We start from the raw sequence: 19,449 nt of genomic DNA on the forward strand, positions 1-19,449 counted from the left end.
CAATATAAGATTCCTCATCACTCAGAGAAATATATTGGGTAGTATTAATAAACTGGTTTAGTTAATTATTAACATACTAACTGTTGTTGAAAATATAAGTATATTTTTAGTATAACAAACTCATTATTTCATTTAATAAAATGTTTGACAACATTAATTAGCTTAGTTTGTTAATATGTATACAATTTTTAACGAACTGTTTTATAAGGATACTACTAATATTATATAATTTAAAAAAATTGTCTTGGTTATTTTAATGAACCCTCTGATTAATTTGATAGGCCTGGGGGCCAATTCTTGAAATCGTGATAAACTTTATCGCATGCGATAAAAATTTTATCGCATGAAAATAAATATTCGGTATTCTTGAATAGTGATAAGATTTTATTGATTAAAATGTATTCGATTATTTTATCTACTGTGATTAAACCAGTGACAAAAATTATCGAACAGTGAACACCACTGTCACCACTATCGACATTCGGCACCATCTTTCTGACCTTCGTTGAATTTTACAATAAAATAATTTATTTTTATAATTTATTAATTTTTAGATAATTCTGATGATTAATTATTCTTAATTATTATAGTTTTAACGCTTCTAACATTCAGTTTTTATTTGTGTGAAGTGTCTAAAATGGCAATGCACATAGGAATTGATGAACTATTCATCATACAAAATCTCTTTTTACAAGAGAACGCTGCTCAAAATAATAGACTACAGAGTAAAAGAGATACAGTCTTAGACCCTTTTCAATTTTCAGATCGGCTTTTTCTAAAAAATTTTAGATTGACTAAACATGTCGCAATTTATTTGATTGATATGTTGTCACCACACATTAAAGTAGGAAATCGTTCGTCGTCACTTGATGTAAAAACCAAAGTAATTAAAACTATATAATAATATACGTTTATAATTAGAAAATATATCTTAGTTAAATTATATTTTGGCAATTGTAAAATTTTTAGCCTATTTTTTATATTTTAGAATATATTTATTTAGAAGAAATCTAAACAATTCACTAAAAAATGGTGCATAATAGTTATTTATTGTTTAATATATACATATTTCTTATTATAACATTTGTAACTTGTGTACGAATTTGAATTATTTTAAATAAAAAACTCATATTATTGGTATATCAAGTTTAAGGAACATATAAGGGTTTATATAATATTTTATGATTTTTTTAGATCATATTGGCATCATAATTTAAGATTTTAAGTACCTAAAATCTACTCATAATTTATAATTAATCTTATTCTATTGAAACATATTATGTTATGTAATTTTTAATTTATAGGTATTAATAGCGTTAAACTTTTTTGCAACGGGTTCTTATCAGTCACCAGTGGGTAACAGTCGTTTCACTGCTGTTTCCCAACCTACCGTTTCTCGTTGCATTGAAGAAGTTGTTCATGCATTAAATTGTGCCGAAATATATAATAGATGGGTTAAATTTCCATCTAATATAAATGAGTTGACCAAAGTTCGCAATGAGTAATAAAAATAATTAATTCTTATTCGTTCTACTTCTTATAGGTACTTTATTGACAATATCAAGGTTGAGAATATAACACAATTTTAAATTAAATTTCCTTATCTATAAAAATATAAAAATTCTTCTTTAAATTATTTCTAAAGAATGAAAAATAATACTTCTTATTACAAATAAAACAAATTAAAAATATATTTATTTTTTAATTCAATTTTAACTCATCTTTACTCAACCATGATAAATATATTAAATAGCACCTAGGTACATGATATTTAGGGATATTTATACTCTCTATATATTATTTTATAGTTTTTACAGGAAAACTGGATTCCCTGGAGTCATAGGGTGCATTGATTGTACACATGTGGCCATTGTACCCCCCTCTAAAAATTTAAACTTAGAAGAAAATCAATATCCCGAGCATATATATGTTAATCGTAAAGGATACCATTCCATGAATGTTCAACTTGTAAATAATCTAGTTACAATTTAAAGTTCATTAATTACAATATTGTATAAATAAAATTGTCATTTTATTTTATTATATGTAATTAAGATTTGCGATTCAAATTTAAAAATATTGAATATAAATGCTTTGTTTCCTGGAAGCACTCATGACACACATGTTTGGAATAATAGTAATGTTTTACCAATTCTTAAACAATTACATGCACACAATTTCAATGATTTTTATTTGTTGGGTAAGTTTAGGTTCATCAATTGATCTTAAGAAATTTGTATCACAGATTATTTACATTAATTTAGGAGATTCGGGATACCCTTTAAGGCAGTGGTTACTTACTCCAATATCTAATCCAAGTACAGAGATTGAAGTACACTATAATAAAATACAAATGTCTGCTAGAAGTATAATTGAGCGTTGTAATGGTGTTTTAAAATCCCGTTTTAGGTTAGTTATTAAGTTATTAGCTTGTGAATATCATATTTTAATAGATATCTTGTACTATAGCCGCATTATATATTTTTTTAGATGCTTGATAAAAGACAGAACATTACACTATAAACCAGAAAAAGCAACAGCTATAATAAATTCTTGTGTCGTTCTGCATAATATGTGTATAACATTTAATGTCCCCGAGTACTTGGAAAACACAGATGATTTTGATTTTGGCATGTATCATGACCAAAATAATATAGAAGCTAATGTGTTAAATGATCGCAACAGAGAGTTAATATTAGGAAGACGTCAAAGGGAGAGAATATGTAGGCTTTTGCAAAATAGAAATATCAGAGAATAACCAAAACACTTCAAAATGTATAGTAATATTATTATTTAAACAATATAATTTCATATTCCTTTTAATACTTTATAATATATTATTATATTATCTACTTATATATTATGAATAAACTTACTCAATAAACATGGACTAGATACATATTGCAAAGTTCAGTAAATTAGTTTTAATATATTTTAACAAATTAAAGTATATGATAAATATTAAAAATAAACACAATTTTTTTTTTAAACTACTTGCTTATATTTTATGAACTGAAATTCAATTGAATTCAGTTTTATTTTTATTCATTACTTTTTACATTAAAGTGTGACATCAATAATGTGTTTATGCTACTTAAAAGAGCATTGTTATTTTCCATAAGCTTTAATTTTTTTGAATAATATTCTGTCTTCATTTCTATTTTTTTAGCAGTGAGATCCGCTATACGGTTTGCCACATCTTGACTTTCTAGTAATCTTTGTGTAGTTGATCTTTCTTTATATTTAAAAAAAATATATTTAATTAGTTATTTAGGTTTATATTATTATTAATGTATTAATAATATTTTTTATACAACAAATAAATAGAGCTTCGTTTAAATTTAAAATGTGAATAATACCATTTTAAATGTCAAATTATTACTAAAAAAAAAATTATTAAGAATTAAATAAATTAAGATTATATATAATCATCATTGAATCAATTACTATTTTTATATTACAAATTATATAATTATTACATAGATTAGGTTAATAATTAGTTAACTAACTTCATTTGAAATAATATTATGTAAATTTTTTAATAGGCTGAACGCTGAAGTCTATTCTACGATTAATTTTATATTTTTTTTAACTAAAATCATACTTAATTTAGGTGCAGTTTTGGATGTATCTAATTCTTTATCAAATTGTTGCATTCCTGTTTCACAATTTGAAGGTACTGAAAATTAATTTATAGATATATATTTGATTATGTTGACTATTTATATTAAATGTTTACATACATTCCTTTTCTTCATTCTCAATATAGACTGGTAAAGTATCAATATGAATGTTTTCCTTATCTAAATATATACTGAGTAGTAGTATAGGTTTTCTCATTGCCCTTATATAGTAGTATATATTAATTTTACCTATTTCTTCTTGAATCAAACTTGAACTACATTGTGCCTTACTATTTTCAATGGATGAAAAATCAAAATTTACTAGTGATTCTAAAGAAGATGTGTGACCACTGACAGCAACTTGGCTTACTAAAGGTAATATATCCATTTGAGCATCGGATAATGTAATATCACACGGTGGTCCACCTCCTGTCCCACGATTAAATTTTTTTATAGTAGCAGCTTTTGTTTTAGCTGTAGCTCTTGTATCCTGCCATGCCTAAAAAAATTTAGTTACTTATCTATTAAATCAACAAAATTTAACTATTTATAAAAATATGTCTACCTTTTTCCATTTATCAAAACTTTTTTCTGCGCCGGGTAATGCATTTAATTCATCAGCAATTAGTTGCCATCTTTCTTTCAAGATTTTATAAGTGAAATTTGACGATAACTTGCCAGCGACGAGTTGTGGATCATTTGATACAAGTTCAATTAAGCGCTTCATTTGCAATTTTGTAGGTCTCGATTTAGTCATTGTATTTGTGCATATAATATTTGCAGAATTAATATAAATATTAAATAATCATATACAATGGTTAAAGAAAAACATTTAGTGACAAATGCTATATACAACGTCGAATATAATTATTTGTTGGTAATGAATAAAAATACTATTTTTAAATATATTGATAAAAATAAAATATAAAAACAAAATTGAACAATGATAAAGATAATGAAGTTTTATAAATAGGAATAACAGATAACCATTGTTACCGAAATGGTTTATGTGATATAAAATATTGAATTCGATAAATGATAAAATTTTATCACAAGACGTTCAAGAATACCAACATTTTTCGAAATCGACAAAATTTAGTCACGGCCGATAAAATCGATAATTTTATCGAATGTGACAAACATGTCGCATAATTCAAGAATTGGCCCCCATGTCTATTGTATTTGTATACAATAATAAACAGACTCCCCTGTTAATACTATAAACTTTTACATTGTTTCAACTAATAACCAATTACTTCTAACAATTTATTAATAGATTGACTAAATAATAATAATTATCTATAAAAATTGAGATAGAATTATTTATATATTTTCTAATTTTGATACTTTGGGTTTTTACATGAATAACTCGATTGTTGATTACTCGATGATCAGACACTGAAGCGGTTTCTTACAACGCCAACTTTTATTGTATACTCTATTCAAAATAACCTTGCCCACTCGATCGACGAAAACTCGTCGAGTTCGCGAATGTCTGTTGCCACAGGCAGCGCTGATGTCGGCTGTGCCGCCGCCGCCGACGTGCTGCAGATGTATACGTAGTGAACTATAATATCGCTCGTCACTATGCCACAAGACAAGTGGTTTACTCGTTCATTCCGTAACACATAAAAATTAAAAACACAGCGCGCTTTCAAATATTTGTTCTGTTTTTTTACACTATTTTGTGAATTATTCACCAACAATGACAAGCAGTTCTGATGAGGTTAATACTGAATATGGCCCATCACCAATTAAAAAGCAGAAAAGTGGAAAAGTGAGTATTATATAATATACAAATTCCGAGCTCATAAAAAACATGTTTTTTGATTGAAATGTGTTTCAAGACATCATTTTTATTAAATATTTTTGTTTCAGGATATTAGTGAAGATTTAAGAATCTGTATTGTGAATATGTACAATAGTATAATAATGGACGAACCTAAAATTTCCATGAGGCAAATTCGTAAACAAATTTCAGAAATATTGTCTATTGGTGAACGTTCAATCCACATAATTATTAAGGCTTACAATGAGACAAAGACGGTGCCAGTCGCAAAAATAACAGGTAAGAAAAAATCATTTCGCGATCTTTTTGACGATTTTTCTAAAAACGCAGTACGTAGGCACGTGCATTCTGGTTTCGCCGTGAAATTCCTACGATTGATAAAATCTACCAAGCCGTATCAGCAGACGACAGTTTGCCAACAGTATCGCGCACAAATTTATTTTATCTCTTAAAAGATTTAAATTTCCGTTACAGTAAGCGAAGTAGGAACAGTGCTATGACTGAAAAGAATGAGATTGTTGTGTGGCGCAGAATGTATTTGGATAGTATTAAAAAATACCGGGAAGAGGGTCGACATATTTATTTTCTCGACGAAACATGGGCGAATGCTGGCGATTGTACATCGAAAACGTGGGTCGACACATCAGTACGGTCTCGCCGGGATGCATTCTTAAAAAGTCTATCGACTGGTGCTGTTAATCCCTCTGGCAAAGGGAAACGACTTATTGTTCTCCATATCGGCTCTGAAGATGGTTTTGTACCCAGTGGTTTGTTGTGTTTTGAATCAAAAAAAATACAAGTGACTACCACGATGAATGGGGACACATTTCGTGAATAGATGGAGGGCAATCTACCTCGCCTAAAACCGAACTCTGTAGTTTTTATGGACAATGCGTCCTACCATTCCGTGAAAATAGACAAAGCCCCAACATCGAATACACGAAGGGAGAAATGGTAGACCGAACTATGGTTATCCCTCAACTTTTGCACATGGTAAAATGATTAAAGCCACTACATACTAAATATGTTATTGACGAGCTTGTTAAAGCCAATAATCATACAGTGTTACGACTCCCGCCATACCACTGCGAGCTTAACCCCATTGAGCTCGCTTGGTCATCGGTGAAGAACCATGTACGGATGAACAACACAACTTACAAACTTACAGATGTAAAAAAATTACTAATAGAGGGCATAAATCGAGTTGACGCACAAATGTGGAAAAATTTTATTAGCCACACGAAAAAAGAAGAGATACAATTTTATGAGATCGATAACATAATAGACGAGATGTTGTCCGCGGAGGAAGATTTGTTGATGACTATTACGGCCTACGGGAGACACATCATCTGAAACGGATTCAGATACTGAATAATGTCCCACATAGCACATGGCTATTTAATGGATATTCAATGAATATAATATCTGGATATCCATAATATCTACTGGATATACATGGATATCTATTTGACATATTCTAGATATCCAAATGGCCACTTTTTTCCAATGCTATGGATATCCATTAAAAATATTATACAATATCCATCATAGTACACTATTAGATATCTACACAGAACAAAATATCTACATTAGATATCAACTAGATATTACATTGTACCTATGACAATATCCACCAATTAGTGGTGTAGTCAGGGGGTCAGGTGTTTCACTCTCCCCACCTATTTAACATTCCACCCCCCCCCCCCCTAATAAATCTTATATTTTATTATATACGAAAACTGTAAAAACTTATAACTTTAATTTTTACTTAACTCCCCTGTATCTTAAAATTCTGGCAACTCCACTTTTTCATCTGTTATCCATATTTTTATACTCTCAATAATAAATAGTAAAACCTCTAAATACCGGACACTCCTGGACACCAACATTTTTTCTGCTATTTGGAGGTGTTTGCTATTCATAACGACCATCAGAGGGCTAATCATATAAAGGAAATATATCGAAATCACTAAAAAAAACATCTGCTATTGGGAGGTTTCACTATATATACCAGTGGCGTGCTCAGCTTTTTTGAAAGGGGGGGGGGATATTCATTTTATTCAAATTATTTTCTATTTGTAAATACATTATACACATACAAGTTTTTTTTCGTGTAGATAATAATCATTAAAAAAAAGTCCAATGGGGGGATGACATCCTGATCCCCCCCGTGAGCACGCCCCTGATATATACTATATGTATAACAATAATAGTTATGTTGGTTTTGCTTCGGTTGAGACTCACGAAAATAAATTTATACCTTAAAATTAAAATGTAAAAATACTTAAAGATAGTAATAAAAAGTAAAACAAATTTATTTTATGCATTTAAACATTTATTATATATTTTTTTAAGTATACACAATGTCATGTGTGTAATCTATAGTACTATATCTATCTCTTATTCATCAATTCATCATCTTCTTTATTTTGGACAAGGCTTCGTTTTTCTGCTGCCTTTAAGCTAAAAAAAAAATATATATATGATTTATGAAATAGAAATAACAAGAGGGAAGTAAGTTAGTCATGGAGAGATCATTTTATTGGTAACAAAAAAGAAATTTAAAAAAAAATATTAATAATAAGATAGGTATATTAAATAGAGCTGCTATTTAATAGACACTAGATTATATAAAACTATTATAACTACTTATTTTAACTTTTAATAATATACATGGTTTATATACTTATGAGTTGACCAACGTGCATATATATTTTATCTTTTTTTAATATACTAATAAATTGTAAGCTTAGGTTTTATTATTAAACATTTAAACTAAAGACAATGATAAATTCCTAACAAATATATTGTTTTGATTTATTACACTGATTTCACAAGAGTTTTCTAAAATACTAGTTTTAAATTTATGAATAAATTATATAAAAACACATTTTGGATAAGTATTTCCATAAAACAAATGAATATAGATTATAAATTCTTAATTTATTAATGTAACTAAATATTTTTTTAGTTTAAATAGTATAATGTTTCATTAATACCTGTTTAAGTTTCTTTGATAAGCATGTCGCAACCAATTTTTGATTGAATTTACGATGTCTATTTCAGTTGAGTTTTGGATTCTTTTCTGCACCACTTCTAAAAATAAAATAATTTTATTAATTAAAATGCCCGAAAATGAAGAACTGAAATTTCCAGTTTACTATTTTTATAAACTTGTTATTAATCAATGTACATACAAGAAATAAATTATATACCTATTATTATTTTAGGAAGTAGCATGGTAGATAAGATTTTTTTTCCTTTTCCACCCATCCAACTGTAACACATAGCTAATTGATCAGAGTATATTTTTTTTAAAATATACTTGGTAGACTCATCTGTTTTTGAACCACCCATTTTGGACAGAGCTGTCAACTATAAGTAAAAAATAATATCATTAATAAAATAACAATTTTCATTTGAACCTAAATTATAAATTTCAAAAACTCAAATCATACCATGTTTGACTTATAAATTTCATCATTTTTTAGTTTTATTTCAACATTTTGTAAATCAATTTCAAATTTAAGAGGAAAATTGTCTAATATATTCGTATCATAAGTATCAATGTTCGTGTTTTGTGGTGCAGGATAATTCAACGAGGAAACTTTTTCATCTAATTTTAATAAATGAAGTTTTATATGTGATAGTTGTCTTAATACTCGGTCTTGAAAATCTAAAACAAGTAATATGTGCAAAATGTATACTTGAATATAAAAATAATTCATGCATTGTATAGTCTAATTAATAATATAGTTAATTTAGCCTTATGAACAATACGCATATTATTATATTGCATGCAATGTCTGCAATAAATTATATTATGTGAAAATGTCAACAATTCATATACATAATATATATACACGCTAGATAGATGACTACAAATATATGATATGATGTATATTGTATAAGAATGCACATTAAACTTTACCATTATTAGTAAGGCGTCGTTCACGGTTTTTTCCTTTTTGGAATAGAGATATATTATCTGTTATGTCGTCAATGTAGCTTGAACTTGGACATGCATTTTCTAAAATATTTCATACATCAAGATTTAATTGTTATATTTATTAAATTAAGTGTAATTAATTTTATGTTTACGTGAGTTAGTTGGATGGTCACTGCTGTAGGATAGTTCATCATAACTTGGACTAGGATGGAAAAGTTCTAAAATATTAAATTAAAATAAATTATATACTATCTATATTTTATTCTCATATATTATATCTTTACTTGAGTTAGCTTTACGGCCACAAGGTTCATCATAATTTGGACTTGAGCGTGAATGTTCTAAAATGTATATATATATATATATATAATGTTATAAATATTTAATTTAATATATCAATTAAATTATTTTATTATTATTGTATCTTTACTTGAGTTAATTGCAGAATGGCCACTGGAATGTTCATCACAACTTGGACTAGGATGGAAAAGTTCTAAAATATTAAATTAAAATAAATTATATACTATCTAGATTTTATTCTTATATATTATGTCTTTACTTGAGTTAGCTTCACGGCCACATAAAGGTTCATCATAATTTGGACTTGAGCGTGAATGTTCTAAAATGTATATATATATAATATTATATATTTAATATTAAATATTTAATTTAATACATCAATTAAATTATTTTATAATTATTGTATCTTTACTTGAGTTAATTGCAGAATGGCCACTGGAAGGTTCATCATAACTTGGACTAGGATGGAAAAGTTCTAAAATATTAAATTAAAATAAATTAAATATTATTTAGATCTTTTTCTCATATTATTGAACTATAAATATGTTATTTTTGAAGCATATATTATATTATAAGAGATCTTTACTTGAATCAGTTTGATAGTCACTTGAAGGTTCAATATTGTAGATTAAGCTTCGGCGGACATTTTCTAAAATGTTAATATTATGTTACCTAGATTTAATTCTTATATTATTAAATTATAAATGTTATAATATCTTTACTTGAGTTAGTTAGATGACCACTGGAAGGTTTGCCATAGATTGGACTTTGAACACGTTCTAAGATATTGAATTTAAATTAAATTATTAAAAATTTATAATTAGTATAAAATTTATTTTTTACTGGAAAGTTTCAAAGAAATATTTACCTTCATAGTCATATGATACTGGTTTATTTGATGATCTATTTTTTTTGTATAACCGTTCAGTTACAGAAGCTAACTTTTTTTGGTCTTTATCTGATGTATTGTTATTTCCACTTGAAGGAGGTTTTGGTACAGCAGGTAGTTTAACTAAAGTAACTTTAGATGAATTATCTTCATCAGTTGACGATGATGAACTTCTTATTCTTTTTTTGTGCCTTAAATTTCTGCTAAGCTTGTCTTGTTCGGCATCTGTTGTTAAATCAGTATAAGTTTCCGCTTTTTTGAGTTTCTTGTATGCAACATCAAAATCATCTGTAAATTATTCGAGAGATTATTTGACATCTAATCAATGTAATCATTATTAGTAGAAATTAAAAAAATGTCAACTATTACCAGAACCTGATAGTATTTGAGCTTCAAATACCGGCCAGTTTTCATCAGGGCTAGCCATTTTTTTAACTGCTTTTATGTATGCGGTGATCGTTTTAAATGTTCCTTGAGTTGGCCAATAACATTTTAATTTTGCGGATTTGTCAAAAAAAAACCAATTTCGAGGGACTATATGGATGCTGCCATCGTCAAATTCAACAACACTCCATATTTTGTTTTCTTCAGACATTGCAGTTTTATGTAGGACAAATTAAGTCTAATAAAAGTATTTACAAAATTAGTATTTTTTTTTTGTGTGTATATTATATTACATGATATATGTTTATTTACAAATATTTAAATTTAGAACAGTATTTACAATAATTTAATATAAAATATAGCATAGTAAGATGCAAATATCAGAAAATTACATCTGCGAACAATCACCATGTAAAATTGGAAACATGGCTAACTTATCACTACCAGCATAAATAGGTAAAGCCAGACACTTGTATTTTATTTCCAATATTGGCCAACTTTGGAAGTTAGATTCTAAATCTTCAACAACCCAACAATCAATTATTGAAGAATTGCATGGTGTTTTATAAATATCTGAATACTTAAAATATTTTTTCCCTAAAACTGTCATACATTTAAGAACTTTATCAAATACAATATTGCTGATAACTATTATACTTTTATCGTGTAACATATAATAGTTATCAGGACTAATAATATGTATACAGAGATTCTTAATTTTAGCTTTTTTATATTGCTTATCGACATCAGAAGTTTCAATAACTGGACCTTCTAAATGTTTTTTTGTGTACTCATTTACTAATGAGGGGTTAACTGGTTTGGTCATATTAATAGATTCCTCGAAGTACCTCCTATGGAGTTGTTGGAGAGGTCTATCAGATTTCCGCAACTGTCGTTTAAGTAATCTAAGTTTATTTTCAAATGGAAAAGCGCTAAATTCATCCAAAGTCCCTAATAATTTGGCATCATTTACAATATGCAACAATCCGTGAACATTATGAGAAACAAATTCTTTTCCATATAAAATTATAAATGTATTAATAAAATGTTGTAACAGTTCTTGGGCATAATCAGAATATTTTTGCAGAAGACTCTTACTACACAAAATTCGCACAGCCACATGGAGTGTCATAAAATGATCTATAACTTGTGAATGTAAAATATCTTTTAGAATAACTGGACAGGTATATAACAAGAACTGTCTTAATTCTGTGGCTTTCCATTTACCAATAAATTCAATATTTTGTGGTTTTCGAGCAAAGTCATTTGTAATAAAATGTTTTATAGATAATAATTTTGAAGTCAACAGCAATATTTTAGCATGAGGTAAACGTACGAATCTACAATGTGGTTTGCCCTCTAGCCACAATTTAATGATTTTCTTAACAACACCGATGCATATTAAATGCATATAATCCAAACATATTCTAGTAATAGGTTGCTTAAAATTTGGAATATGCAGTAAAATTGATTGTCCCTGATGAAAGTCCTCATACTCATGTCGCATGAATGCCTCATCAGTCCTTAAAATATTATTTTTAGTTTCTGGGAAACATATGCGGCCATTTAAAAACTCACCTTCTTGAGTACATTTGGTGCAACTAAAATAACCTGAGTGACCCTTTATTTTGACAAGAAATGATTTTGCTGGAGCATCACAAATAATGCTATGTATATACACTCTATACACTGTGTCATCAAATAAAAATCCATTGTTAACAATATCTATCATCTCATTCACAAAATCTTGAAAAAAAACATTTGAATCGTTTGGTTTAGAAAGACCATGATAAACACCTATTACAAATATATAAGAGCTCCCAACTAAACAGCCCAAAATTGGCCATAACTGACTGTTACTACTATCAGATAATGGCAAGCCATCAGTTGATATTTTGAGCCCGATATTTGAATTATGGTGAGAAGAAAATTTTATAGTTTCTTTTTGCATTGCTTCTCTTAAGCCAACTTTTAAACCAAAATGACAATAATGCCCGGGTTCTACACTTTTAATTACAGAAGTTCTGGGAGTTTTTAATAATGTTCTTGAGTCTTTAGGAAGAAATTGACCACATACTTCATCCCTAAGTATCACTAGTAATCCATCTAAAGCATTTAATTTAATTTTATATTTTAGTGCCCAAGTTTTCAGTTTCTCCTCAAAAGATTCAGATTCACAGTTGGAGTAATCTATATATTGTATGCAATTGTTATCATATTCTGAGAAAGATGAATCTGAAGATGTGAAATTTTGCAAATTATCAGATATTAAATTATGAATATCATTTGAAGTACTATTATAGTCGGCATGTTCAGTAAAGCTGGTACTGATAGTGGTATTATCATTAATCATAATATTATTACTGCCTTTGGTGACAGATCCATTGAGAAAAAGGTTTTGATCACTATCAGGAACTACTGCAGATTCATGATGACTAGTAATTGGCAAATGTGTGGCCCGATCTTCATCTAAACTATTATCACTATCTTGCAGAGCTGCATTAAAGTCAGTAGCTACCCTACGCCTAAATGTCCTTTGACTTATACAACTAATATCTTTTGTTTTTCGTTTTGACATTATGTGCAACTTATCTATAAGGACAAAAATCTGTGACTGAATTTAATTAAGTATGATGTTTGTATATTATATAGTGTTCTATCACTTTGTAGTAAAAAAAGTTTATGGTTCTGATGGTATAGTTTAATTAATCATATCTAATATCGTACCAAATTTTGAGTTATGCCAGTCTCATTATCCAAGGGGATAAATTCAGATATATTTCTTATATTGGTAGTAGAACTTATGAATAATATTAAATTAATATATATATATATATATATATATATACATATTTACCTATACCTAATATATTTTTAATGCAATTTATAAAAATTCAATAGGTACGCACCTTATTGGTACGCATATGCTCAAAATAATACTAATATTAATTTATATTAGGTATCTGCATGTATAGGTGGGTAAATAAATAGGAATTAAAAAATATAGGTACCTAGGTATTTTTAAATACAAATATGTGATGAACAATAATAAGGCAGTGCCGAGTTATTTTTCTAAAATAATAATATGAAGTATATATATATATATATATATAAGTATACTATTTATTATACGATCTGCTCAGATCATCGGCGTCGAGCTGACGATGAGCCTTCTATATAATATTAATATTATTATTATACTAGCAACCCGGGCCGTGATCGGTAGCGGAGGTGAACGCTGTAATTAATTTATTATATATATATTTATATTTAAGCTCTATAATATTATAGTAAGTTATTATATTAAATTAAATAACATACCTATTATAGTGAATACACCTATTGTGACGTTACACGGATCACTCTGTCGACCGTGGGTCCAATAATGCGTAGATTGATCTGAAATGTTGAACGCTGTGACAGTCACGTGGTGGCTCGGACAGAACGGTACACAACTATATACGGAGTAGCACAGACTTTACGGACTTACGGTCACGTGGTGGCTCGGACAGAACGGCACACAAGTATACGGACTCTCGCAGACCTTACGGTCACGCGGTGGCTAGGAAAGAACGGTACACGACAACTATTATACGGACTCGCGCAGACCTAACGGTTACGCGGTGTGGCTCGGATAGAACAGCACACGAAAAGTACGGGCTCGCGCAGAAGTCATGCGTTAAGGCGGAAACGTACTGTCACTACTGCTTGTGCTATTATAAGCATTTATAATATAATATAATTAATATACATAAAAAGCTCAAACTAGCGCATCACGTGGTTTCGGGTGGCAAACAGGAATAATAACGTGGATGAAGACGCACAACGGCACAACAAAAGACACTTATCCGTTTACTGTATATAGTATATAGGACCGTAGCACATAAGCATAGACCAACCACCAACATATAATACTATGCGCTATATGAAAACAAGGATTAAAGCGGATTAAAACTAGAGCCTAGAACGGCTAGAACGACGAAAACGCACTATTATGACAAGAGACAATAATGAGTATTGATTACGTAATAACAAATTATATAATATAATATAATGACGGCGCATCAAACATTCAAACTGTCAAAGTCGGAGTCGAACCGGGAACAAGAGACAAGAAACCGGCGGGGATAAATCGCAGGCTGACGAGTGACGAGTGACGACCAGCGCGCTAGAGCGGAAGTTGCGTCTATATAGTTTTTAGACGATTCTATTCAGAATTCAGACTTCAGACTGCGCGTTTAGCGGCCAAGATGCCAAACTCCAGAAATGGCGGTCCACGTTCAAACAAATAACAATACAACTTATAAGTTTGGTAATAATTATTAATTATGATTACGAAGTATACTAGCTACGACTAAAGTGATATACAGTAATATTATACACTGCAATACGCAAGTACACGATAACACACTGTGCCCATGTATCAATAATAAGTTGTATGCTGTGCTCTTGTGTGTATGCTTGCGCGGGAAACGATTAGCCACATCGCAATATTAATGATAAATTGATAAATATTAAATATAACTGAAAACCCAAAAACATAATTGTCTGATTGTCATTCCATAAGCGATATTGCGAATTGCGATAAGAAAGACTTTAAACACTATACGGAGTAGATACAGCAGATGACGCCGAATGTGTTGGTGCCTTTAGTGGGAGAATATTATACTAGTGGACAGAGGCACCCGCAGTCACGCACGCACTTAGCAAAAGCAAATTAGCGTCTTCTATTTTTGGAAGGAGATAAAGTCAATATACCTATATATTATTATTTTCTGCACTGTGCAATTGTGCATCCGCCCCACTACACTATAGTTTAAATTCTATATTCTATAATCTATGTAGTATGTTAGTAATGTTACACTAGCTACACTGCAGCGGTAAATGGTAAAAAAGTCCAGGGAAAAATTTGATGGAACTAAAATTTTATTTAAATTTAATAAATAATGTATATTTAAATTATTTTTAATTTCCCTGGACTTTTTTCGGTTTATTATTCAGACCTTTTTTCCTAATATCACTGGCCACTGCAGCACTGAAGCTGTGGCGGTAAACAATTAAAATTATAGTAAAATTATATAGTAATATATATATAATTATATAGTAAAATTATTATACAATATTATTATAAATATATTTACATTCAATTGGTATTATTATAATTTATAATAAAATATAGGTAGATACCTATTATATATTTAAATGTTATTATACACTATCACTACCATGATATAACAACCGCATCTATATACCGACTATACCGGCGTATCATTATGATATTGTGGATATTTAATAGATGACCAACATATCCATATTAAATTTAGTCCAGAAGTAATCTTGTATGGATATCTATATGATATCTATCCGAAGTAACTTGTGGACTAGACGTGATATGGATATGTCAGTCATCCATTAAATAACCACTGGACTACATGTGCTGTGTGGGGTTGACCTTAATTTTTGTAAATATAAATATACATTTTGACATTTTGTAGATATAACTATAATTTTTGTATATATTATAACGATAATTTTTGTAAACAAGAATTTGATTGTCTAAATGCTGTTTAGAAAAAAAATTATATTTTTAAGAAATAAGAGTAATTTTTGTAAATATGAAGTTGTATTTATTCATTAGTTTTAATTTCCAACTCAAATTACATGACGTATTGGTATTTGGTTTTAATAATAATTGTATACTACGTAAGCATTGTGTTTAGTACAGAAAAATAAGGTAAAAGTACAAAAAACATGGTAAAGCAAAAAAAACTATACATTATAACATGATGTCATGATATAGGTGATAATTATTAATTATTACGATCGTGTTATTATGATCATTCTGTAGATACGGCGGCGGCTGTCAGTGGCGACGTGCAACGGCAGCGGTCGACAACTAACGACCAATCACAGCGCTCCTGACTTTCGCCAGGGGGTCTGGCGGCTGCCGGCAGCTCAGACGCTCAGTCGCGTGCGGCCGCTAGGGGTGGGAATTTATCGATAGTTAACACCATCGATATTTTTCGATACTATAGGTTGGTACCATCGATAGTTATCTATAGTTAATTTTTTAATGTAGAAATATGAAGGTGTAGTGTATACTTTGCTGCACAGTACAAAATACAAGAAATATCTATGATATTTTACAAATTATAAGTATTATAAAATATGCAAAGTATATAAACTATTTATTTAACTCAATTACAACCTGTCAAAACATATTATTTAATTTAAGAAAATATAGGTAATATAAATTCAAAATTTAACACAACAAAAGTATAAACATTTAACAAAAAAAAAATGATTTAAAATATAAAAATTATAAAATAGTTACTTTCTTTTTGGTTTAAAAATCAACATACTATAAAAATTATTTAGTTCTTCCTAATAAGTCTTTTAATAATCACATTATGAGGTACATTCATTTCTTAGGTAATATGACCAATATTTCATTAAAATATGCGTTTAAAAATGTCAAAATATGCAATTATATGCCATAAAAAAAAAATTTTATATACCTAACTATTTTTTCAGCAAATATATACAAAAAAGGGTTAATATTAATTCAAAAAATGTATATACTCTTTTAAATGTGTATTTAAAACTACTTTATTACAAAATACACATTTATTAAACATGAAAATAATATTAATTAGTGCATAAACTATTAAAGTTAAATTTTACATTGGTTTACCACTTTAAGTATCAGGATTACACTGTACAACAATTATTTTGCTGATATTTTCAAATTTGAAGGACCTTCGACGATCCGACAATATGTTCTTGTAGACTGAAAATCACCGCTCCACGTCCACAGAGTTCATCGGTGCGTACTTAAAGTTTACAATGTCGTCAGCTTCTATAACATCAGGAAGTCCATCAAATGAATCCGTTTCATCCACTAGTATTTTAGAAATTTTTGACAGTACTTTATACCCAGAATTTTTATCCAAGACTTGTTGAAATTTTGTGTTGATTGATTTACCTTGAGGAGTTAATGCTGCAATCGCTAGTTTTTCTGAAACAATGTTTATAATGGCAACCGAGTTGGATAGAAGTTTCCCCTTTTCTTCAAGAGATGTTAGAGCTGAAGATAAGAACGAAAAATTTGATTTTATAAAAGCTAAATTGGCTTCAACTCTTCGTTCACCAAAAACTTCTTGAGCTGTTCTTATAGACAAAGCATCATTGGGATCAAATATGTTAATAATTTTTTTAATGGTTTGATACGAATCACAGTAATAAACAGCCGCCGTCAAACATGTTCCCCAACGCGTTATGACTGGTTCTGGAGGCAAACTTAACTCTGGTGCTTCACTTTTAAATATCTGTATTCTTGCTGGACATTTAAGGAAGACATTTTTGACGGACGAAATAAGTTTGTCAACCAACGGAAAATCGCTACGGATTTGCTCAGCTACTCGATGTAAAGCGTAAGCGAGGCAAGTTACATGAAGCATTTTTGGGTAAAATATTTGGATCGCTGATCCAGCCTTTACCATATATGGTGCGACGTCGATAACTAGCAACAAAACATTATTGTGTTCTACTCCTTGAGGCCAAATTAAATTCATCGTTCTATTAAAAAGTTGAGCTATTGTTGTACTGTTTGTTTTTTCAAGATGTTCACAATTCAAGCATGACTTTGCCAGGTACCTCAGAATCAAGTCAGGTACCTCAGACACCAACAATAACATTTGCTACATAGCGCCCATCAACATCTGTGGTCTCGTCGATTGATACCCAAATTTTACGGTTAAAGACCTCGGTTTGTATGTTAGTTAGAGTTTTTTGATAAATACTGTCTACATAATTTTTCCTCAAGGTCGATTCATCAGGGATATTTTTAGATGTATACTTTTCTAAGAAGTTTTTTAATTTAAAATTATTTACCTTGTAGAGTGGAATATTAGCAAAAGCTAAAGCTTCAGTAAGATCGGGGTTAAAATCAGATTTCTTGTTTGTATTTTCAGTTAATAACAATTGACTTGTACTCTGTTCGCGTCTTTTTCTTTGATTAAACGCATGCTTATGCTTTGCAGTCGTTAAGTGTTGCGTAACTAAAAATCGTTTAGTTGCAGATACTTTAACCTCACAAAATTTGCAAAATAATATTTTTCCGTCGGAAGTAAATATATGTTCCCCAAACTCTTTCACTAAACTACTTAATGAATTTTTTGGCATTTTTATTAGTATATATATCAAATGTGAGTTAGAAAAAATATTTAAATGCAGCGTTGAACATGCGAACTGCAGCAAACAAATACAACTAAATACTGAATGTCGACAAAAATAATATTCAATTTAAACGCGTCGTAATCTCGAAACTTCACACTTATTGGTAAAACCCACTGACTCGCTCATAATATAATAAAATAATAATAATAAAATCTCATAATAACATGCGGGTCTTACTCATAAACACAATTAACAAAAATAATTGTTAGTAATATGGACAATTTTTAATATTATACATATAATTTATAAAATAAATGCTACTTAATCTAGAAATAAT

General features: G+C 29.1%; 2 protein-coding genes and 1 pseudogene across 4 annotated transcripts; all 3 read right to left on the minus strand.

Moving 5' to 3' along the window:
• Positions 1-2,893: 2,893 nt before the first annotated feature.
• Positions 2,894-4,454, minus strand: LOC149061746 (uncharacterized). 2 transcript variants are annotated; one of them, XM_089216906.1, is made up of 5 exons: positions 4,189-4,454; positions 3,873-4,122; positions 3,744-3,803; positions 3,605-3,679; positions 2,894-3,235 (listed from the first exon to the last, which is right to left on the minus strand). In XM_089216906.1, the coding sequence occupies exons 1-5, from the start codon at positions 4,378-4,380 to the stop codon at positions 3,042-3,044; spliced, it is 771 nt and encodes a 256-aa protein (XP_089073032.1). In that variant the 5' UTR covers positions 4,381-4,454; the 3' UTR covers positions 2,894-3,041. The 2 variants fall into 2 exon arrangements, with proteins under 2 accessions (XP_089073032.1, XP_089073031.1); XM_089216905.1 differs by having other exon boundaries at positions 3,744-4,122.
• A 3,271-nt stretch (positions 4,455-7,725) lies between these two features.
• LOC149061747 (uncharacterized) lies at positions 7,726-14,886 on the minus strand. Of its 2 annotated transcripts, XM_089216075.1 has the most exons (15): positions 14,256-14,886; positions 10,920-11,172; positions 10,530-10,838; positions 10,384-10,440; positions 10,248-10,310; positions 10,074-10,136; positions 9,921-9,980; positions 9,792-9,854; positions 9,646-9,702; positions 9,514-9,579; positions 9,344-9,442; positions 8,871-9,088; positions 8,628-8,787; positions 8,412-8,508; positions 7,726-7,875 (listed from the first exon to the last, which is right to left on the minus strand). In XM_089216075.1, exons 2-15 carry the CDS (start codon positions 11,143-11,145, stop codon positions 7,806-7,808), a joined length of 1,608 nt encoding a protein of 535 aa, XP_089072201.1. In that variant the 5' UTR covers positions 11,146-11,172; positions 14,256-14,886; the 3' UTR covers positions 7,726-7,805. The 2 variants fall into 2 exon arrangements, with proteins under 2 accessions (XP_089072201.1, XP_089072202.1); XM_089216076.1 differs by lacking the exon at positions 10,248-10,310.
• Positions 14,887-17,632: 2,746 nt separating this feature from the next.
• LOC149061748 (uncharacterized) lies at positions 17,633-19,118 on the minus strand (annotated as a pseudogene).
• Positions 19,119-19,449: the final 331 nt, after the last annotated feature.

The sequence above is a fragment of the Diuraphis noxia genome, unplaced genomic scaffold (genome assembly GCF_037042655.1).
Source record: "Diuraphis noxia isolate RWA-SAM2 unplaced genomic scaffold, SU_Dnox_SAM2 contig0001, whole genome shotgun sequence".
Classification (NCBI taxonomy): domain Eukaryota; kingdom Metazoa; phylum Arthropoda; class Insecta; order Hemiptera; family Aphididae; genus Diuraphis; species Diuraphis noxia.